The sequence below is a fragment of the Clupea harengus genome, chromosome 6, assembly GCF_900700415.2.
Source record: "Clupea harengus chromosome 6, Ch_v2.0.2, whole genome shotgun sequence".
Taxonomy (NCBI): Eukaryota; Metazoa; Chordata; class Actinopteri; order Clupeiformes; family Clupeidae; genus Clupea; species Clupea harengus.
In genome coordinates, this window is record NC_045157.1 from 4,821,297 (window position 1) to 4,845,563 (window position 24,267).

The window sequence follows — 24,267 nt, forward strand, 5'->3', positions numbered from 1 at the left end:
TAGCGACGCAGGATCGTCTCTCGTCTCTCCTCACCTGAGTCTTAACCTTGGTCATTGAGACGCAGACAACTGAAATAACCCCGTGAAATAACCGCCATGTTGGGGGGAGAAATGTGCCCAGGGGGAAACACATGGGCTCTGGGGCCACAGTGATGCATGTTTGCTGCTGGCATTTCCATACACATTACTGCTGAAAATCAAGATGTCAATTCAGATTGTTTGTGTTTGGATAAACTTTAGTATTGTGTCTAACAAACCTTGCAAATGAAAAAGCAATACATAAATAAATGCTTTGGTCATTTTCTTATTCAAGTCAAGTTTTATTATTTTCTTTTTTAAAAGCAGGGAGAATTGTTCTTCCTTAAACACACACACACACACACAGAGAAATGACACACGAACACACACACATACAGAAAAGACACACACGCACACACCACACACACACACACACACACACACACACACACACACACACACACACACACACAGAGAAAAGACAGACACACACACACACACACACACAGAAAAGACACACAGACCAACACTCAAGTGTATTCCCATCTCCGAGGGCTCGGGTGGTGGTGGTGGCGGTGGTGATGTTGATGAAAGGCCAGTGCTACCTTTGTTAGTCTGACTTCATTGTGTTTCGCTCTCAGGCGAAACTCTCAGAGCCCAAGAGCTGAACCCAATCCTCAGCTCTCTCAATAGCAGGACTCCAGAGAGGGAGAACAATAGCCGCCGGTTTGGGTGTTCCCAACAAGAGGCCAGCCTCTGGGTGCCAATATCCCTCCTCATCAAATATTCAAGGGCTTCCACTGATGACTGTCACTCAGGTAGTGAGAGGAGGGCCAGTCGATCCTTTATTCACCGCTGCCTCAAAGACACCGTTGGGTACGTTGACAAAGGAGCCAGATTTCAACGGTAATCCATTGAAATGCAACTGTAGGTTGCTGCAGGGTGATCCAGTATGAGAGATTTTTTTTGTATATATTTTTTTAATTGTTATTGTTATGATCAAGTATTAAAATTAGGGTAAAATGTCCATGAGAAAAAGTGTAGTTCAGCTAAACATAGCACGTAAATTCAGGAGAAAGATCTTGTAAACAATTCCAAAATGAATCATGCTCTCGGGAATAAATACAAAAAAAATTGGCTGAACTGTGCTAACATACAATAGAGTAGAGTAGAGTACATACAATAGAGTAGAGAACATACAATAGAGTAGAGTAGAGTACATAGAATAGAGTACAGTAGAGTAGAGTAGAGTAGAGTAGAGTAGAGTAGAGTACATACAATAGAGTTGAGTAGAGTAGAGTAGAGTAGAGTAGAGTAGAGTAGTGAAGGGTAGAGTAGAGTAGAGTAGAGTAGAGTAGAGTAGAGTAGAGTAGAGTAGAGTAGTGAAGGGTAGAGTAGAGTAGAGTAGAGTAGAGTAGAGTAGAGTAGAGTAGAGTAGTGAAGGGTAGAGTAGAGTAGAGTAGAGTACATACAATAGAGTTGAGTAGAGTAGAGTAGAGTAGAGTAGAGTAGAGTAGTGAAGGGTAGAGTAGAGTAGAGTAGAGTAGAGTAGAGTACATACAATAGAGTAGAGAAGAGTAGAGTAGAGTAGAGTAGAGTAGAGTAGAGTACATACAATAGAGTAGAATAGAGTAGAGTAGAGTAGTGAAGGGTAGAGTAGAGTAGAGTAGAGTACATACAATAGAGTTGAGTAGAGTAGAGTAGAGTAGAGTAGAGTAGTGAAGGGTAGAGTAGAGTAGAGTAGAGTAGAGTAGAGTAGAGTACATACAATAGAGTAGAGAAGAGTAGAGTAGAGTAGAGTAGAGTAGAGTACATACAATAGAGTAGAATAGAGTAGAGTAGAGTAGTGAAGGGTAGAGTAGAGTAGAGTAGAGTAGAGTAGAGTAGAGTAGAGTAGAGTAGATTAGAGTAGAGTACATACAATAGAGTAGAGTAGAGTAGAGTAGAGTAGAGTAGAGTAGAGTAGAGTACATACAATAGAGTAGAGTAGAGTAGAGTACAGTACAGTACAGTAGAGTAGAGTAGAGTAGAGTAGAGTAGAGTAGAGTAGAGTAGAGTAGAGTACATACAATAGAGTACAGAAGAGTAGAGTAGAGAAGAGTACATATACAACAGAGCGTTCCTACAGGTGCTAACATACAATACAGGGCTCCTACAGGTGTAGTCTAAGGTCATCAGCTAGACCTCCTCAGTGTACAACACCATCAGAGTTAGGTGTGATTCTTGGAACAGAAGAGAAATATTAAGGTCCCACTGGGCAAACCGCACACCTTCCTCTCCTATTGGTTTGGTGTAAGTTTGGGGATTAGTCACCAGATCCTACAGTGCAGGGAGATTTCTGTTCCCCCAGCTAATGAATATTGTGTCATCATATTTCCCCTCAACGCTGCGTCTCATTCCCTTACACAAGGACACAATGGAGGCAGAATCATTCCTGGGCCAGTATTAAAAACCATAAGTGGTGTTAAGTCCTGTCAGACGAACAAAGCCCGCGAGAAAATATACTTTTTTTTTTCTTCTCCGGTCTAAATCTGTTTCCGACGATACTGTTTCAGCTGACATTCTCTCTCGACACACCTGAGACTAGTGACTTTTTGCGCGGAGAAGATTATCCCCTATGGAGTGTGGAGCTCTAGTATTGTCGCACGCCAACGATATGAATAAGGAACGACTTGGCTAACGAAAAAAAAAAAAAAAACTGGGGAGGATGCTCACGACCGCCAAAAGATTAAACCGATAACCGCCCGATGTCGGAGATGAATAAGTAAACGAATAAACGAGTAAAGAAACACCCGGAGGCATGAAAGAGAGAGGGGGACCCTCGGGTGACTCCCGACTCCCCCTGACAGAGGAATATGATCAACAGAAGGGATGTGTGTGTGGGGGGGGGGGGGGGCAGTGAATTCATTATGGGGTTTCTAAATATGAGTCAATAATTCATCAGATAATTGGCCCAGCTTAATTGGTTGTGGCGCATGAAAGATGCACGACAGTCCTTAAGTGTGCCACATCAGTAGCCACTTATAATGATGACAGATGGCTGATTGTTGCTGTGGTGTCAGGTGGGATGCCTTTGTCATATTCACACTTCACCCTGTTAGAGCCCCAGATCAGGTTATTCAGCGCCGACCAACTCAAACAGAGTGAGACACCGTTTCTCTCTCTCTTCCGCTCCCTCTATCCCTCTCTCTTTCTCTCCCTCTGTATCTCTCTCCCTCTTTCTGCTTCTCTCTCTCTCCCTCTTTCTGCTTCTCTCTATATCCCTCTCTCTTTCTCTCTCTCTCTCTCTCTCCCTCTTTCTCTCTCTCTCTCTATCCCTCTCTATTTCTCTCTCACCCTCTCTTTCTCTTATTTCTTTTCCTGTTTCTCTTTTCTCTGTGAAGGGCCAACGGTGACTGGTGAATTATTGAGTGTTGATCACGACTGAAGTGCCAACTTTTTTTGCAGAGGGAGTACATTTTCATTTTAGTCACTCAGGGACAGGCATTTTAAAAAACCACCCGAGTAATGTAGTGGATTTTACGGTATAAATATTCCAAAGTGTATCATTTTGGGCAAATTTCATGGCAAATCTTTAAATGTGTGGGAAATAATGTGTCTGTTTGTGTCAGCACCAATTTAAGCCTGGCTAGCTAGCGCAGGAAATATGTCAGGCTACTCTGTCTGATTTGCAGACAACAATAGCTCCTCAAACAGCCACTGTCACTGTAGGGGTCTGATATGGATTGAGTGTGTATCTGTGGAGTCCAGAGTCCTATTTGTGTTCTGTTCGATTAACTCCCGCTTCTCTCTGTCTCTCCTCTGGGCTCCATCAGGGGCTGTAAAATGGCTGAGGTACATGACTTATTTCAGTGCTTTCACTAGCCAACCAGGAACACAAACTTAAGCGCTGTTAAACATCATTAACCCTGTAACAATAACACTCTGCTTGGGCCTCGCTCAACACATCCACCATTCTCTGCAGGAATAAACACCAAATTAGAGCTACCGCTAAATGTATTTATTTTCCCCCTATTTATTGCTCTGCAAATTAGCCAAAGGTAGTAGCGCCTCATCCATCAGATTGTTTTTAATTCATTAACTCTACATTAATAAAACGTTCAATTAGTTCTGTGTATGTTGGGTTATTTACAGAGAGGGAAAAAAAAGCTTAATTACTAATGAAATGATTAGTTCTGAAAATACACACACACACGAACATACATACAGACACACACACACACACACACACACACACACACACACACACACACACACACACACACACACACAGTTTTAGAGCAGCACTCCGTGGCATTTGAAATGTCTTTTGATCGAGCACTACTCTGGTGCAATTGTACACTCACTTCATTTCTTTGTGTATTCAACACTTTGTGCGCTTCCTTTCCCTAATGAGTTAATAATTTGAACACACTTAAGGCAACTCATTAGCCCACGTATGAGGACATTGACCGAGGAAACACCTGCTCATTTACTTAATGAATACTGAAAACACCTCCCGGACCTCCTGGCCATGAAAATAAACCACGCCGCGGCCTTGCTGTGTCTCAACAGTCAAAAGACACACAAACTTTTAATAAAGCCGCCATACTGAAAACTAAATCTATTCCTTCTTTCTTAAAACCAGACCTCGACTGGCCACCGGTAAGAGGGGGATAAGCACACTCTAAATCAATCCTTTCCTCACGTTCCCGCCAGCGACTGATACAACAAAGAAATCCATACATTAGGTCATCTCGTTATCCGCTGCCTGTAGCCCCATAACACCATCTACGACAGACCGGTCTAAAAATGTCAACACAGACCGACTCAAACGAAACCAAACAAACCACTTATCCAGAAAGTTGTTCCATTTCTTTCAGCAACCACAAAGACAGATCTAGAAGCCAAGATAAACCCAATATCTGATGGGATTGGGCAAGGGCTAGGGCAAGGCAAGCGGGCCTGCCTAATGTGACCCCATACTGATCATGAAGTCTGGCCTTCAAAAATGATTTTCCAGCCAGGACAGAAACTTGGTATTGATGTTTTGGCATATATGATAACATGACCTAGCTAACTACAGAGAAAAAAAGTGTTGTCTTTGAATTTCCACATCAAATATTGGAATTGGACCACATCTTGTTTACAGTAATTTGTTTCAGTGTTAGAACTTGTGTGTGTGTGTGTGTGTGTGTGTGTGTGTGTGTGTGTGTGTGTGTGTGTGTGTGTGTGTGTGTGTGTGTGTGTGTGTAAACACATCTGTGTGTGTTTGTTTGTGTCTGTGTGGCTTTACATGTGTCTGCCTGAGTGTGTGCAAGTCAGTGCGAGCACGTACACGTGTATGGTGAAGTGTGTGTGTGTGTGTGTGTGTGTGTATTTGTTTTTTCTATGTGTGTGTGTGTGTATGTGAATGACAGCTTCGCTCTGTCGCCTATGATCGATGAGGTGACCTTCACATGATGCTCAGTCCATGCAGCCAAAGCCATCACCATCATCACTTCTCCTACACTCACACACACACTCCCTCACACACACACACACACACACACACACACACACACACACACACACACACACACACACACACACACAAATCCCTTTCCTTCCAGCTCTAACACTCCTGGAAACTTAAAACTGTAGGCCACAAAGGTCCATGTAAGGCATCTCACCCTCCCCATCCAGTAATTAACCTACCTCTCACCTCTCTCTCTCTCTCACCTCTCCCTCTCTCTCTCTCTCTCTCTCTCTTTCTCACCTCTCCCTCTCTCTCTCTCTCACCTCTCCCTCTCTCTCTCTCTCACCTCTCCCTCTCTCTCTCTTTCTCACCACTCCCTCTCTCTCTCTCTCTCTCTCTCTCTTTCTCACCTCTCCCTCTCTCTCTCTCTCTCTCTCTCACCTCTCCCTCTCTCTCTCTCTTTCTCACCTCTCCCTCTCTCTCACCTCCCCCTCTCTCTCTCTCTCTCACCCACCTCTCCCCCTCTCCCTCTCTCTCTCTCTCTCTCTCTCATACACACACTCATACACTTCTCTGTTTCTCTCTCTCTCCCCCCCCTCTTTTCCTCTGTCTCTCACTTCTCCATCAACTTTCTTTTGCCTCCATCATCCCCCCGTCCAACATTCTTGTGACAGAGGGATGATCATCAGACACTTCACACTACAGGCTTCTCTGGGGAACCTGACCCCTGGCCACTCCTGTTCTAATGGTCAGCGACAGACAGATGTCTCCCGTCACAAAACCCTTTTCTGCTACTGTCCTCTAAAACAAGTCGTGCTAGAGCTCAATGTTGAGCTAAGGTGTCAGGAATTTGTATTTATATTATTTTATGGCATAGAATGACTATAAGGCAATGGTAAAACAGATTTTTACCGTAAATAATTCTAGGTAGTTTAATTTATTTCAAATGACTGGCTGTGAAGTTTGCCCTGAAAGGGGATAGAGTTACAGCTCTAATGTAATATTAGTATTAAATCATAGTAATACACCCTTAATTTAGCTGCATTTACCGGGCAACGGTATTGCTTTTTAAATACACGTCCCCTTCCATGGATGATATACAGTATGTGCCTAACCCCCGTCGCTGCTCCTCAGGGGGGACGCTTTATGTGAACATATGGATGCCAAAAATAGTATCTCCATAGCCCTTATAGGAATCACGCTTCAATGAGCGAGCATTGGTTGCCATGATGAACTGAATACTTTACCACTGATGTGTAGCAAATAACTGCAGCACTATTCCTTTCATAACATACCTGAACATGGATTGAAGTAGATGGTTACAATAATTGTAAAAAAAAATAAAAATGATGTTTGAGCAACCCGTGCATTATGCCACATTAAGGATATGTTGCTGTGTATGCGCGCGCTAAGCTCGGTGACACATAAGTAAGCAGTTCTGGCAGAGCCGAGAATAATGTCTCTGTTATGGTAACACTGGCATTACACAGAGCCCGTGCCCTTTTTTTTCATGCAGAAAAGAAACAGTCCTTTGAGCTAAACCATGCATGCACTTTGTATATTATGTGTTTCGTATCCGAACCATTAGTTTCCCGAAACGCGCTTCTTTGCTCAGGAAATAAGCAGTTACTTTGTTACAACACGGCTCGTCACCCACTTTCCCTTCCACTCCCGTCCCTCTCCGCTGGGCCCGCGCTGCGGGAGGAAAGTCAGAAAAAGACGGCGGAGAAAAAAAAAAGGCCTGCTGCACTCAAGCGCCAGCGTGAAAAAAAAACAACAACCCACTACTCCCGCGTCCCTGGCTCTCGTCATGAGAACGGCAAGTCTTAAATCAAACAAGAGCAAATCGGTGGCGCTCTTAACACGTGCTTACCGGGAACTCCGCACGTCACAGACAGGTCCTCCAGGGCTAGGCGTCCGGCCCAGTGCCTGCGTTTCCAGCGGCTCTTCCCCCTGGGACCCTTACTCATCTGATTACCTCAGAGAGGGCTGCTTTCCATTAATAGTCCTTGGTGCAGTAATTTCGACCTGGAAGGCTTGTTCTTGGGCCACTGCTGACTGCCGTGACAGAGGCCTTTCGGGCCAGGTTTCCACACTGCCTGCATTGTGAGGGACAGAAAGAGGCGTTTTACGTCATGTTTCATTATGTCAAAGTGGACTCCCGTCCATGTCTGACAGGGGCAATTATGTTAGCTAACATGCAATCTATTTCATTGTGCCCCCCCCCCCATCCACCCCCACCCACCCCGTCATCTAAGGAATTACACCAGCGAGTCGTGGCCACGGCACAGCACACTCTGAGAAGAACATGCCCTGCTGCATCAAAGCGCTGGCAGGCCCATTTCACACGCCAGCCTCCAGGTATCTGTCCAAGGGCAGGAGTGAGAGCTTAAGGTATCCAGCCCAAATACACTGGAAGAGACCGACTCCATCAAGTCAGTTATGACTTGTGCTGAGGCCAAAGCACTGGGTTTGAAGCGCCTGAAACAAGGCCAGGGTCCTAAAGCCCTCCAACTAGGGCAGAGAGAGAGAGAGAGAGAGAGAGAGAGAGAGAGAGAAGTCTGCATCAGGACAAGGTAGGAATGAAACGAGAAGAGTTTTCATTTCTGCTCTTAGCTGCAGCATATGGTGATGCCAACAGGTTTGGAATCAAGCTCCCCTGTAGAGGCTAATGGCTATAAAAAAAATATTGTGGCTTATTTATTATGACATATTCATCTACTTGTTAAACGTAAATGTGTTTGGTGCTTTAGAGAATTTAAAGAAATTTAATTTTGTTGTCACAAAAGATGTTCATTAAAAGATGAGAAGTTTTCCCTATTTAATTTTCTGTGTTTTGTTTGACACTCCATTTATAATAATTATTGATTTCCTGGATTTTATACATAGGCAGCAATACGTTGGTTTTCTTTGTATATTTTTAAAACAATACAAAAAATACAACAAAAAAAAAACTGAAATATGGAAAATCCTCAAATACACAGCAGCAGCCTATTCACTAACTTTATTTATCGAACTTGCTTAAGACACACACATACACACATCACAGGGCACTACAAAGCAAAATAAAATGTAATTTACAACATTATATCATGATATTATTTCATAGCACAAAATTGTATTATATTAAGTCCAAACTTTTTTTTACATATCGTGCTCATGAGTATCTAGTTTCTGACATGGCTGCAAGCAACCTTGTATAGTTACTTTTTTCTTGACTATTGAGGGATTTCACATATTAGCACCTCAAGAAGTCGTCCCCTGAGTGAAACAGACACCCCGTGCTGTCACTCACCAGTGTCAGCGAGGGCGACCTGACTCCAGTGCGTCCACCATCTTGTTTTCCTTTGAGAGAAAGACAGAGAAATGAGCCTGGCAGACGCGGCACAGCACTCCCGTCCAGCTTCACGGCTTCACGGACAACACGCCAAGATGATTTTTCCAGTCAAAAATATGGAGACAATGTTCCAGTCTATCACAATGAGACAGACACGCGACACGTTTACAGTACAAGTGAACATGTCACAGTTTTCACTGACGTTTGTGTTGAAGAGGGGAGAACAAAACGTGCAAACTGTAACACTGAAAAGACACAAAACCATCTGGGCAAAACATTACCTTTGGTTTTTGTTGATATTGTTTTTGGATTCTTTCGAAACACTATTTGATCTCTGTGTGTTCTTTTTCCTTCTTCGACTATCTCAGCTCTTTTCATGATTAGTGCTTTGAATGGTGGAGAATGAAAATGATGCATTGGTTTCATTTTCAGTGAGTTGCGCTGAAAGGCACTCGGAGGCGTTGAAAGAGGCCTGTATCATGTTTTGGGTTCGTAATATTTAGGGCACAAAGGGAGGGGAATCACAAAGAGGGAGAGGATGGCGACAGGCAGATTTGAGTAATGACCTTGTAATCTGTCTCACTCGTGACATTTTAACCATACGTTTTAAACGGCCTTTTTTTCGCCAGTCTACCAACCGAGGGACTAAACAAGCAACGATACTCAAGTCAGGTCCCCACCCAGCAAACGCTGCATTGTTCAGACATGCCACCCTAGATAGGATTTAGGCGCAGAGAAGTGTAGGGCGTAAGTGCCTGAGCGTTTTGTAATTACAGGGATTTTTTGCCTTAATAGCAATATCACTGCGGTGCCCATTAAACTGGGATGATATATATCAACCACCTGATCCACACAGGCCTCTTCAGTAATAAGAGCTGCCTTTCATCTGCTAATAAAAGACTTTTTTCATTAATCACAGACCTGTCTGTGAGGCAGTCATCCAAGCTGTGGAGCAAGCCACACTCAGACACACACACTCAGACACACACACACACACACACACACACACACACTCAGACACACACACACACACACTCACACAGAGAAAGAGAGAGAAAGAGAGAGAGACCATGAAGGAAAAACATCCACACGTCAACATATACAAAGGAAGCTAGTAATTATGTGTAAGCTCACAGATCACAGATCAGCAGCTAATAGCTGGTGATTATTTTCATGATACTGCCACAACAGTCATTAGTGTTCCCCTTTAACACACTGTAACTTAAAGGGGTTGTGGTAATCTAGCGTGGAGAGATCTCAATTCTCAAAGCAATCTCTGTGCTCCAATACACCACATAGCACCAGGAGTACCGTGTATTCAGATCAGCAAAACACGTACGCATTTACACACACAGAAGGCAGATCTTACTTTTCGCTTTCAAAGACATCGGCGTCGACAGATAACGCTAGGCTAACGCTAGGCCAACCCAGTGGACTGATACTGGACTTAAACCATCATGACTCATGATGAAATGATAACACGTTAACACCAGACACAAAAAAGGGTTACACAACCTAACCTCTACAACACCAGATGCATGCTGGGAGGCTATTCAACGGTCCCCTGTCCAGAAGTTCCATTAGCCCCCCCCCCCCCCCCCCCCCCTAACACGCTACAGCACTTATGAGCTACAAATGAACAAGGTGAAACATTTGTGAGGAGTTACTGTGCGGGCTGTCAGGACGGGGGAGTTAGTCTCCATGGCGAGGGACTGCAGATCCTGGCTTGCTCATCCTCAGCACAGACAGGCTCTTGGCTCTTTATAAATATAACTCCCCGATTGCCCACATCCTCATCTCAAGAATAGCCCGTCCACCGTGGAGCCACTACAAGCAAAAATGGCTTCTGTGGAATAACAGAGCGAGCAGCCTGAATACACAGGCCAACACACTCATGCAGGTACATGCATACCAGCACACAGGTATGTTTATGTGCACAGGAATAGCCAAACATTGCAGGCACATCCATACATATGCATATCTGCATGTACACACACACACACACACACACACACACACACACACACATACACACACACACAGAGAGAGAGAGAGAGAGAGAGAGAGAGAGAGAGAGAGAGGAGAGAGAGAGAGAGAGGGAGATCCGGCCCTGTGTTCTCCTTCACATGGTATCCATCATATATAGCCACTGAAGTCTAACCGCCGGTATAGGAGACTTGGCAGTGCCTGCGGTGGCTTTAGTGGCTTCGCTAGACTCACACGGACCCAGTACCAGCCATGGCATCTCAGGCCTGGCCCTGGACTGCATATCCCCCCACATCCTGCCCTGCCCTGCCTTGTCCTCAGTGGTGGGCAGACTAGGGGCCAGCGTGTGGGGACTGGTGCTCGTCAGGAGCGCTCCTGCTCCTGCTCCTGCTCCTGCTCTGGCTCTGGCACTAGCTCCACCTCTGGCACTGGCTCCGGCTGGCCTCCATCACTTCTACTTGCTCACTGCTCCCATCTTTCGTCTCCGTCCGCTCTGCGGGTCTGGCACAGAGAGAGCGAGAAGAAGGAGAAAGAGACCAAGAGAGAGAGAGAGGACAGAGAGAGAGGACAGCATGCACCCTTACCATATTCTGTCTCTCTCTCTTTCTTTCTCTTTCTCTCTCTCTCTCTCTCTCTCTCTCTTCACACCCTGCTGACCTTGGCTAGAGGCATGCTGTTCACTGTTTTCCCCACTCTCCTTGCGTGTGGCTTCTGCTGTCAACGCCGAGCTTTGGCCATGGATTAGAATAACCAGAGAGAGGGAGAGAGAGAAAGAGAGAGACAGAGAGAGAGGGAGAGAAAGAAGGAGGGAGTGTGACAGACATAAGGAGAAAACAGTGGGAAGCCCTGCCACGCTGGGCTGTTGGGTGAAGCATGCTGGGTAGGAGCTCCTGGAGACGGTGAGCATACGTGTGCCAGTTTCGGGGGGTAGAAGAATGACTGCCACAGACACATCTCACGCAAACCACACACACACTGGGGAATATGAGGGCATATCACTCCAGAAGCTGCCACACTGCACCGCCGTAACATTCTCACGCGTCAGTACCTCAGGAGATACAGTATAAAATGGCCTGGCCACCCAGGTATAGTGCGCTAGCTTAGCATGTTAACGCTGTCTTTTTCACTATCTTTCACAATCTCATAAGGTTTTCATTAACCTTTTTTTTTAAATGGTTAAATACCTTGGGTGAGATGAGGTGGAACAATAGGTCTCTGTATGTGGTGTTCTCTGCAAGATTCCTTTGCAATGCCAGTCAACCAGTTGCAAGTCTAAAGGGAAGACTCTAAAATGGATAACTGTCCAAAGGTCTTCAGGATCACGTTACAGGTCACATATGAGGACTTTAACAATGCACATAAGCCCTGGCTCAAGTTCATTGTCACGGTTACGGTTAAGGGTTGCTTGAGTTGACGTCAATGTTTTGTTTCTGTTTTTTTTTTTTTAAGTTTGGTTATTTTTTCTTATTTTTTATTTTTATTTTTGAAAGATACTTCAATGGCTGTGTAGCTGTACTCTGCACAATGACAGTGATGTTGAATCTAATCTTTAATCTAAATACAGACTTTTCCTAAATGGCATGTCTAATAAGATGATTTCTGGAGTGCTGAATAATTGTATTGTCTTTCATCGTTTTAATTAAACTGAAAATAAAGGATCAGGCAAGGTGCCTATATATCCAACATAAAACGTAACCAATTACTGCCAAAATCTTTCACAATTTACAAACTTCAGAGTGAGACACAGGCTTACAAATTAATTTAGATCCAAAGCTCCCTTGACCTCTGCTCATCTGTCAAAGCTTCAGCCCTTTTCCTCGCATTATTTTCCGCCATATATTATTCTTTCCTCACGTCTTTTCGCAGACTTTGAGTGTTGTGGGTGTTTAAGCTGGAAACGGGCTGCAGTTGTTTTCTTTACTAAAACACCTGTCTAAACAGCAGCAAAGCCAAGTGCGAGTCCCGCCTGTCAGTACCGGTGACAGCCCCTGACACAGACGCAGCAGAGAAGAGAAAGAGAGAGAGAAGTGAAAGAGAGAGAGAGGTCTCTTGTTGACCACTCAAGCGAATCAGCATGCACGTGTTCACTCGCTCTGGATGGGGTCCAGATGTGTTGAGGATGCGCACGGTAGGCTTTTGTGAATAAGAAGAGCCTGTTTATAGCATTGCAGTTACGGGTCAATTGTTCCTTCGTGGAATTACAATTGCAAGTCGATAGCACTGTCCATAGAAGGCGAGAGGCCCGCCCTTCTTATCAAGCCAAAAATAAGCCATAGGGCCTAAAATATCGCGTTTCTCTCTCATTAAACAAAACCTTTTTGCTATGAACACCCAGCTTTCAGCGAGATAAGCCTTACCTGAAACAGAATCTCACTCGCAGCTCAGTGAAGACGACAAAAGACCACAACTGTTTAAGTGATTAATTAATACAGCTTACAACAGTTTAAAATGGAGTTTGTATCATCTGTCCATAGTGGATTGTAGGGCTCCTTTTTGCGAGGCTTAAGGCACAATGGAAAGCTACCTCATTAGCCACGATCCGTTTGACAGTTCTGTTTCAACGAGTCCTCGTGGGCTGGAATTACAGGAATTGCGCTTAAATTTCAAACACCGTATATGTTTAATCTGCAGCCCACAGCCTAGCCAACCCGACCCTTCCTTCACACACCCGCCCACAGACCTCAGGTCCTATTTTGACTGGGCTTGAATTGACCAGGCCTGGATGAAAAATTGCACCATGGCCATACACGGAATAAGACAAATGCTCTTCGTCATACCTTGTGGCTATTTTCTTTATCTCAGGCTAAGCACAGTAGCCTACTCTTTAACACAGTAGCGCCAGCCATTTCATCATGCTCATTGTATCAGAAATGTAAGGCTTCAAATGTCATTCTTAAGTCAATTTAACAACAAGAGTCGTTAAAGGAATTAGCGGGCGGTGACATTGAGTCTGACGAATTCTTTATAGTCTATATAAACCAAATTTGTTCTAATCCATTTTTTCCTTGCCCTCATTAACGATTTTAGCTCACGCCAATTGTCTGTGAAATTGTAATGTTCCTTAAGCCCTATAGAAGACATTTAAAGATAATTAACATAATAACAATTTGATGTGCAGATAAAATTCACACGCACACATTGATTTTCTGTTGTAACATTTTAATGAACATTCACAAAACTTTATACTTTCTCTAAATGTACAATATGCTATGTTTCTGACTGTTTAATTCAACATATAAACTGCTGATTGGTGTGTCATTGATAAATTCAAAAGATGCAACAGCAGAAAAGCATCGAAAATCAAGAGAAGCTTTCCCAATTAAATGCTTTGAAAAAAAAAATTGTAATATAATATGTTTGTCTGTATTTGTATATAGGGTGCACCATAGAAAATAGGATAATTTAGATGTACATTACAAATATGTACATTACATATAAGGCGAACAATGTGAATTTGAAAACTGTCCAACCATATGGAGCATATATCTGTTGTTTAAAGTGTTACAACTGCAGTACACGGAGATCCCCTTTGGTCCCAAAGATGCTGGTTGATACACCAACCCCTTTAAAAAGACAATATGACAATATTTTTAAACATTAACATTGTTTTAAGATGACCACAGTAAAAAGAATTTTTAACAGAATTTTTTTTTTCAGTTGATTAAATATCGGTCACAGAAGAAAAAGAAATGCCCATGAAATGTAAAACGTCAGATTTGTCTCCATTCAGTGAACTATACATAAAAAAAACATGGATTTCTTCCTGAAGCCATCCTGTAGCATGGGTCACCGTGGTACAGGAGACACATAAAGCATTTCATGTCACTGATGTTCTTCAGTGCAGCACGGTCTTTTGGACACACATCCAGCCAGGACTAGAGTATCTCAATCAGAGTGTTCTAGTTTAATACTTTAATTTAAATCACATCCTCCATTACTTTACATGTGCTCCTGCGAGGTGCTACTCTCTCTCACACAGTAACTGTTCATTGAAAAGAACCAACATTCATTTGGTGAGATGCCACACCTTTTACCACAACTATATATCCGAGCAGAATACCTGTTGACAATAGAAATACAATTGCTCCTTTCTTTTGAAGAAAAACAACAACACAGAACTATCCAGCATTAAAACAAATGATATTTTTTAAATGCAATAATTGGCAAATGAAAGATAGAGCAGAAATACAAAAAAAAAAACACTCACACCCACATTCTTCTTCAGATTAAAAACAGACATGTAAGAAACAAAGGAGTGGATGTCTATGCACACCCATCACTGAGGCAGAACGTCTACTGAAGTCCACTCATTCACAGCAGCCATTTTCCCCTCCCGCCCTCCGAGGCTGAGCAGAGTCTGAGGAGACTCCACCTTGGCAACCCTGCCGCAGGGGGAGGACCTACGGAACAAGCAGTCGGCCCCAGTGGAGGTGACAGACTGCTGGAAGAGCCAGGTCCCTGGGCATCGGAACTCTACTGGACATCAGAACTCTACTGGACATCGGAACCCTACTGGCTAAGAAACAAGCCAGGAAGAAGGTTATCTGTCCAACAAGAAAAAAAATATATAGATGCTTTCTATAGGTAAACGTCAAAGATCACTAAACAACAGACCGTCTTATGATCAGGAGGGAAAATAAATCCTACTTTAACTTAGTCAATAGGCTTCAACCAAAAACTGGATGTTTAATTTTTATGAAGCTATGGTTTTAATATATAAATAATATTTGTATTCCATTTCTGCTAAAAAAGGAGCCAAAGTTTGATGCATTTACAGCATATCTAAATGTGAGGTTGCTGTTTTATCTTGTATCATACATGTAGTGACCACTAGCTGCAGCCCCTGTGAACAGACCTGTTTACTAGCCGTCACTGTTCAAAGGGGAGAAATAAATAAATAAAATCAGTCCCCTCTAGGATTTTGTGATCTTCAGTTTTCGCAAATTCCCGCAAAGGATTTCCCACAATTGCAATTGCGGATTGCAATTTCCTCTTATTACCCCGATGTAAGTCTTGGAATTACTGTATTATTTACAATTGATTTTATTTAACGACGAATCACCGCAATTTCAGCCTCAATTTTTGAATTTGTTACTCAGTTACTTTTGGCCGCAACAATCACAAAAACACCCTAGGACCTAGGAGGGACTGATAAATAGTGTGTAGACTGGTGTGTGTGTGTGTGTGTGTGTGAGAGTGTGTGAAAGAGAGAGAGACTGATAAATAGTGTGTAGACTGGTGTGTGTGTGTGTGTGTGTGTGTGTGTGTGTGTGTGTGTGTGTGAAAGAGAGAGAGACTGATAAATAGTGTGTAGACTGGATTATGCAGCAAAGTGAAATGTTCCCTTTGGAGCTTTGGAGTAATTTGCGGATCAAAGACTAAAATCTTGAAATTAGCATTATTTGTTCCCCACAAAGCTCCAGGCAAACTCCTGAAACATACAACACTGTTTTATTGTCTTCTGTGCCCGTCTGAAGACATGTTCACACTCGTGTGGCGTGACGTTCGAGGGAGAGTGGGGCTGTGCACAAGGAAATGTTTGTGTGTGTTTAGGTGTGCCTTTGAGTCAGTGGATGCAAGTGTCTGTGTGAGTATGTGTGTGTGTGTGTGTGTGTGTCTGTGTGTGTGTGTGTGTGTGTGTGTGTGTGAAATGTAGGTGTTAAAGTACGCTTGACCGAAAACACAACAAGCTGAGAGTTGGGTGTTGTCCGCTCAGGTATCATTAAGTCTTTGTATCCGTGTGTGTGTATGTCTGTCTGTGTGTGTGTGTGTGTATGCGTGTGTGTGAGTGTGAATGTGAGTGTGTATATCTGTGTGGGTGTGTGTGTGTGTGAGAGAGATATCGGTGAGTGTGGCTAAGAGCCAGTCTGTGGGAGCAGCCTGCTGGTTAGAGGACAGCACTTGATTTGTGCATCCGCCAGCCTACGAAGGGTGTGTGTCGTGCGGGTGAGGGGGTGGACAGGACAGGCAGGCAAAGGTGGTAGTTGCAGAGGTGTAGGGGTCACTGTATCGTGCACATGGAACTGCGTTGGGGGTTGACCGTCCTGGCCATGGGCTCCTGACTGTAGTTCACAATGTCTGCCTTCACCACTCTCTAAAAAACAGACGACAAACAGAGAGAGGGAGAGGGGGACACAGAGAGAGGGAGAGGGGGACAGAGAGAGAGAGAGAGACACAGAGAGAGGGAGAGGGGGACAGAGAGAGAGAGGGAGGGAGGGAGACAGAGAGAGACAGAGAGGGAGAGGGGGACAGAGAGAGAGGGAGACAGAGGGAGAGTGGGACAGAGAGAGAGGGGGACAGAGAGAGAGAGAGAGAGAGGGAGAGGGGGACAGAGAGAGACAGGGAGGGAGACAGAGAGAGAGGGAGGGAGACAGGAGAAAAAGCATCAGAGAGCTGTGCCTATAATTGACTATTCATCTTGTGCCTTCGCATAGTTTATACAGTGTGTTCACAGTCTGCTTCTAGAAGGCTCCATTAGTGCCACGCGTGTGTGCAATACCTCACGGAGTAAAGACCTCTGTTTCCTCCACATCCGTCTTCACACACGCATCACGCTAAACACTTACATCCAAATAGTCCACATGCCTCTGCCCGCTTGCATGATCTTGATAGCACGAGATGCACACATTTGCATGACTGAATTAAGTCATTCTAGGAATTACAGGAGTGTGCAAGACTGATATTTATGTACTGAACACGATGGAGGAATGTTGTTTTCAGTTTGAATGTTTGCAACTGTGTGTCAAATAGGGGTCAACTCACATGTGTACATGAAAAAGTGCTGATACAGACATTTAATCAGTCTCTTGGCCATATGCTTGCCTAGTGTGGGATGCTTAGAGAGGAAGGGAGGGAATCTATGTATGTATTAATGTGTGTGTGTGTGTGTGTGTGTGTGTGTGTGTGTGTGTGTGTGTGTGTGTGTGTCCCAAGAAACAGAATCATGTAATACGGATTAATATAAGCTTTTGCATTCACGTCAATATCAAATGTACTCCCTAATTATTTTTTTCATATTTTCTCATTAGCTGACACATATAATAACTGTTCCATTCCTTCTGGCAACTGATAGTTCAATGAACTACAACTACAACTAAATACCAGTACAATACCAGTCTGAAATCTGCATTAAAACAACAAGATTACACAGGATGTCTATGAGGAACCTACAGGTGTTCTGACCCCCAACACAGGATGTCTATGAGGAACCTACAGGTGTTCTAGCCCCAACACAGGATGTCTATGAGGAACCTAAAGGTGTTTTAGCCCCCTACACAGGATGGAACCTACAGGTGTTCTAACCCCCAACACAGGATGTCTATGAGGAACCTTCAGGTGTTCTAGACCCCCAACACAGGATGTCTATGAGGAACCTACAGGTGTTCTAACCCCCAACACAGGATGTCTATGAGGAACCTACAGGTGTTCTAGCTGCTTTTGCACGTACTTCCCCCTACTGAACAGAGCAGATTTTGCTCTGAGTGGCCTCCTGCGGAAGAGGGCCTTCGTCCTGGGGATAGTCCACCAGCTCAGCCTTAACAATCCTCTGCCCACAGCACCCCACAGGTGGAGGAAGACCCGCGGAGAACAAGACAGTGAAAGTTGGAAAGAGAAGGAGAGAGAGAGAGAGAGAGAGAGAGAGAGAGAGAAAGAGAAACATGTGACTGATGAAGACTCAAAGGCCAGAAAACATAACAAACAGATGACAGAGTGAAGAACAAAATGTTAGAAAGTAAGAATATGAAAGATGAGATTATAGAAAGAACACAACACACAAAACACAGTAACATAATAACATTTATGTGGAAAATGAAATCACTGCTTTTTTAAACCTGGAAAGTGCGGCGTCTGTATGCACACATGCACAGTGTGTGCGTGAGCGTCTAAAGAGGGCTGATAGATTAATGAGCTGCCTAAGCGTGTCGTCCATCCTCTGACCAATCAGCCGGGCCCCTCTATCTGGACCCCCCCCCCCCCCCCCCCCACCCAGACGCTAGTGATGGAGTGGGCTCCCAGGCCGACGCTATCAGTTCAGGGGGGTCAGGACCTCCATGTAAAGCTCTCCAAACTTCACGTCGCTTAATGAGACTTTAACTAAACAAGCCCTCCCCCACCACACACACACACACACACACACACACGTCTCGCTCGTCCGAACACACACTCGTTCCTCATCATCTGCTTGCTAAACACAGAGAAATGATCCATTGTGGAAGCAGAGCACTGAGTACTGTAAAGTGCTGTGGACTCCGTACACGTGTAGTGAGACAGCCCCCCGATTCGGAAGGAATTACAAACTTCACCAGTCGACGCGGGGACGAGGGCTTCCCTAATGCACTTCAGTGCTGATGCCCTGGCTGAGAAACGGATCTGCCCTCTTCCTCTTTACTTCTCCCCGGGGGAACTCAGCTGGCCTTATTGGACATCGGACGTCCTTTGGGTCTCTTTCTCCAATAGGTGCCTGCGGTCCCGTCTGACGGATCAGGCGAGCCCTCTACCCCGGTGTGTTTAGGCGGGATTAAAGCCCTCTACCCCTGTGTGTTTAGGCGGGATTAAAGCACTTGCTTTTATTGGAGACGGCCATCACAGAGGCTGATGGAGTGAGGACAGGGGTCATCAGGCCCCTCCCGTCCAGTCTGTGTCTGTGTGTGTGTGTGTGTGTCTGTGTCTGCGTGAGTGTCTGTGTGTGTGTGTGTCTGTGATGTGTGTGTGTATGTGTATGTGTGTATATATTGCCCATCAGTGCAGATCCAACCCAGTGGAGGTCAGGGCCCTGGTCTCTCCCATGCCTCCTGCCTCTCCCTCCCAGGCCAGCTTGTCACCGGAGGGTCGTATCAGACGCAGAATTAATGCCTGCGGGGGAGCCCCTCACCCCCTAATCCCAGCGCTCTCTCCTGGACCAGGCCAAGGCAGGAGAGAGTAAAGGTGGAGGGGTCTCGGGCCTGCTGAGGCAGCAGATAAGCCAAAAATAAATCAGAGGGTCGCTGTCCGTACCCGCGCTCATCCTACCCCTTCCCCCCATCCACCCACCCCTGGGCTGACCTGGGCCTCAACCTTCAGTAGAGGGTGTGTGTGTGTGTGTGTGTGTGTGTGCATGGGCCTCAACCTTCAGTAGAGGGTGGGTGTGTGTGTGTGGGTGTGTGTGTGTGTGTGTGTGTGTGTGTCTGCAGCGCTGGCGGCTCAGGCTGTTTAGAGGAGCGCTGATACACAGCAGGTCTAGCAGCGAGGCGAGGCAAGGCTTGCACGCGCATGGAGAAGTACGCCGGGAGGATCGCAGAGAGAGTCAGCGGGTTCACCAGAGAGAACGTATCGCTCTTATCGTGTCTGTTTCACGTATCGCTCTTCTCGTGTCTGTTTCACGTATCGCTCTTCTCGTGTCTGTTTCACTTATCGCTCTTCTCGTGTCTGTTTCACTAATCGCTCTCATCGTGTCTGTTTCCGCCCAGATCAGCAGTGATGCGAGTCCACAGAGAGCGGCTAACTGCAGGCCTACCAGGTGTCTACCACCTCTGACCCTGACCAGGGGTCATTTCATGGGTGAGATGCCCGGCCCTGTGGTTTTCCTCTGGTCGCATTGTGTTGTTTTCAGGCTGAGATGCCAGACGAGGCCAGATTTGACTGCACGTCTCACGGCCTCACAAAGGGAGAAAGGGCACACAGCGTGTTCCCTGTACATTCACATGAGTAACTGTGAGCGATGAGAAGCAGAGCGATGAGAGTGAGACTCACCTGAGACTGTTCGATCTCAGCTTTGTTGAGCTTCACACCTAAAAGTTCTGCTGCCAGTCTCTGGAAACAAAGAAATACCTGGAAAAGGACACAGGTGACACGGATCAGGTTCAAAAGGCCGGGACACTGAAAGGAAGAAAAGTGGAAAGTTTACATACTACTAGAAAAAGAATCAAATCAAGCCATGGATCGGTTGGTGTTTTGCTTGTTCAGTCTCTGGCCACGTCTCCGCCGTGTCTGCATACAGGCGTGTCAGCCGTGATGGAGGATGATGACGAAGGAAATGATTGACATGAGTGGGTGAAATACTCACGGAGTCTCCCGTTTTTGCAGACACAAAGTGGCTGATTAGACCGTTCTCTTGGCAGAAGCGCTGGTGCTTGTCCACTTTCACGGTCCGCATGTGCTCCAGATCAGCTGGGAAGAGAAAAGTTTACGATTTAATTCATGAACCCCCTCAAGACCCAGCATAAGGTAACAGTGGCAAGGACAATCCTCGGGCAGGCCAAGCCTTTCCACTTCAGATACAGCAAGTTAGCAAACTTATAGCAAGTTAGCTAAGAACACTGACAAGCGAGGAAGACGCCTAACTCAGAACTCAACAGGCTTACATATCATACACCTAAAACACATCCGAGAGAGAGAGAGAGAGAGCGAGAGCGAGAACGAGATAGAAAGCATGTAAACAATGCCATACTCCTTTGAGAAGTGTCTCAATGGCGGTCTCAGACAATGGGACTAAACACTCGTCCATGGCCACACTGCATGGACTGACGGCTTGACAGGGGGCCCTCATCCCAGCTAAGATTACTGCCCCCCCCCCCCCCCCCCCCACACTTCTTCAGTCTATAGAGTGACAGGACAGTGCTGCCCTGCAGGCACACACCTTTACGGTTTACCCTCTCTCTGACCCTGACAAGCTCCCCAAAGAGTAGCTGGAGCGATGGGCCCTAGACAAGGCAGAGACGCCGGGAGAGAGTCCGAAAGTGAAAACACATCTCTCTCACACACACACACACACACACACACACACACACACACACACACACACACACAGACACACATCACCCATGTTTGTGACACTGCAGAGGAACAGGTCTGCTTGTCAGTACATCGTGGAACCAAATTCTGGACCCATCCGTGCAGTGGAGGGGGGATAGATTAAGTGGGTACGCACAATGACAGCGAATAGTTCTGCTATTACTCCTGTTGTGAGGGCTGTGGTGTGTTACCAGACATTCACTCCCACACACACTCAAGCACAAACACAGACACAGACACACAGACACAGAGTAATGTCACTGCAGGGTCATCTGAAGGTCAGGAGGAGAGGTCATCTGGGGGTCGTAAGCAATAGCTTCCTTCTCTCTTTCCTGGCTTTTGTGAGAAGACTCTGCCACACCCAGTATCCAGTACATATGTGTGTGTTTGGGAGCCGGGGGAGGTTTGAGGACTGTATGTGCGGTGTAACGTTTCTCCCCAACCCCACCGAGGTCCTCTTTGTCTGTCATATCATTCTTGCTGTCTTACTGTCGTCGTTTACTCTGCTCTCATGACACCTGGTGTGTGTGTGTGTGTGTGTGTGTGTGTGTGTGTGATCAGTTCCATAGCTGTCGCAAACACACACAAACTAAACAGATAGTCCCACAGCCTTATGATGTAAGTTTGCTCGAAAAACATCTGTGTTTGCGCAATGCGGACATGCATATTTGTGTCTCAAAAGTTAGTACTCACTAGTTTTGCAGTTGCGGACACGTCTCTCAGCGAACAAGCTCAATCACTCAATCACAGTGTCTGAAGTATTACCTCCATGTCATGTGAATCTACAGCACAGACTGAATGAAAATACGTTTTTGTGGGTCTTTAGTTTTCCCTGCCCCTTCATAACCGTTTACTCCTCTATATAAAACACGACGCCTTCCTACCTTAAAATACCATTGCTGGTAATCTTAATCAGCTATGATTCGCTGAAGTGACAGCATAAAAAAAAAAAAAAGCATTTTAGTTTTATTCCCAGGGAGCAAACATACAAATGAAAATGTGCATTCTGTACTGTAACTGGCTTTGGCTAAAGGTGTCTGCTAAATGAATAAAGAGTGTAAACAGATCTCCACCCACGCAGGACCCTCCTGATGACAGACCATGTGTCATGTGCCCCGCGTGCAGACCTGAATCCGCGGGACTAGCCTTAAGCCGCCAGCCTTTATCCATGCCACACTACAACCTAAAATAACTAGTTTGCTGCAGAAGAGATCTATTAAGCTCCTCACACACAGACACTCCGGCCCATACATTTAGGAGAAGACCACATCTACCCTCTCTCTGCGTGCGTAAACACAAGCGTCCCAGCGGCGTCCGCTGGTTATTCATTCCTGTAATTGAGCATGGCAGCTCCCCGCGTGCTACCAAGAGGTAAACGGCCGCTAATCCTTTGGATCCTGCGCACTTGGGCAGGGTTATCAATCACCTGTCAGGGGCAGATTAGCCAACATTAACACAGCGTGCCAGGAGAGCGGAGGCGCGTCAGGGCTGATAGAGTAAACCTCACACTGCCCAACACAGAGAGGAGGAGGAGGAGGAGGATGAGGGGGTGGGGGTGGGGGGGGCTAGGAGGGGAAAGCCTGACCAGTCAGGCTATACTACGCTGCCTCAGCACACACACACACACACACACACACACACACACACAGACAGACAGACAGACAGACAGACAGACACATACACACACACACACACTCAGAGACACACACACACACACACACACACACACACACACACACAGACACACACACACAGATATACACACACACTCAGAGACACACACACACACACACACACACACACACACACACACACACACACAGTTGTAGGTAAACAGGACACAGACGGCTGAAAATGATAATAACGACGAAATAGGCAGCAATATCAGTGTTGCTCTTTTATCAGGTTGCTTTTCAGGCAACTTGGGTTCCCCAGCATAAAGTCCAGGTCCACAAGTCAAGCGTAATTCGGCTTTGAGTCTGGCGAAACGAGAAACCGCAGGTTGTGTTGACCGTTCTGGAAGGCAGGAATGTCTGACAAGTCCTCATTCATTACAAATAACAATGCAGTAATGTGTGACTTTAGAGCAATATTTTTACACAGCTATTGTTACCGTGCTAGCCGGTGGCGCGGCTACGCCGACGTTTCTCTGTGTGTGCTTTCGCCGGGCGCTGTGACACGGGAGAATAGGCATGTGTTATTCTGCTCTGGCTCTGGCCATCGCCTGGAGAGCAGAAGTGATCACGTTGCCGCTCGCTGGGCCCACGCGAAAACAAGGAAGGCCGGGAGACCCGACGAGTCGGTGAACGTTTGACAGTCCTCCCCGACACAGTAGTGATGTATGAAAACAAACGTAACGGGGTTAAGGTATGTTTAAACTCCGAGAACAAACCCCTGCTTTACAATTTTTGGTTTTGGTGTGGGCTTTTGGTGTGGGCTTTTTTTTTTTTTTTTTTTTCTCCAGGTTGTTGTTATTTTCATGTCTGGTTCAAAAAATGCCATTTAAGAGCCAGTGGGTCAACGAAGCGTGGAAGGTTTTGTTCATTCATAGATGTGAGTCTGTGAACACACAGCTTTGGGTGTAGCGGCTGGAACTGAATGGCTACAGATCAGCACATGTGTAGAGCTAGACACTCTACATCACCATGCAAACCAGCTCATCCACTCAAGCCTCTCCATGGGCCCACCGCCAAGCCTAAACCACAAACAGCTTTGAACG

The 24,267-nt window shown here is 45.6% G+C and overlaps 1 protein-coding gene across 2 annotated transcripts in view; it reads right to left on the reverse strand.

Annotated features, from left to right (window-relative positions):
• Nucleotides 1-13,920: 13,920 nt before the first annotated feature.
• The window catches only part of rab28 (RAB28, member RAS oncogene family), a 35,199-nt gene continuing 24,852 nt past the window's right edge, over nt 13,921-24,267 (reverse strand). The window contains exons 5-8 of one of the 2 annotated variants that reach the window (XM_031568806.2): nt 20,821-20,924; nt 20,508-20,585; nt 18,226-18,324; nt 16,785-16,872 (exon numbers count right to left, since the gene is read on the reverse strand). In XM_031568806.2, coding sequence (XP_031424666.1) covers nt 18,232-18,324; nt 20,508-20,585; nt 20,821-20,924 — 275 coding nt within the window. In that variant the 3' untranslated portion in view covers nt 16,785-16,872; nt 18,226-18,231. Of the gene's footprint in view, nt 16,873-18,225; nt 18,325-20,507; nt 20,586-20,820; nt 20,925-24,267 lie in introns of both variants that reach the window. The other variant, XM_012820572.3, reaches the window with a different exon arrangement.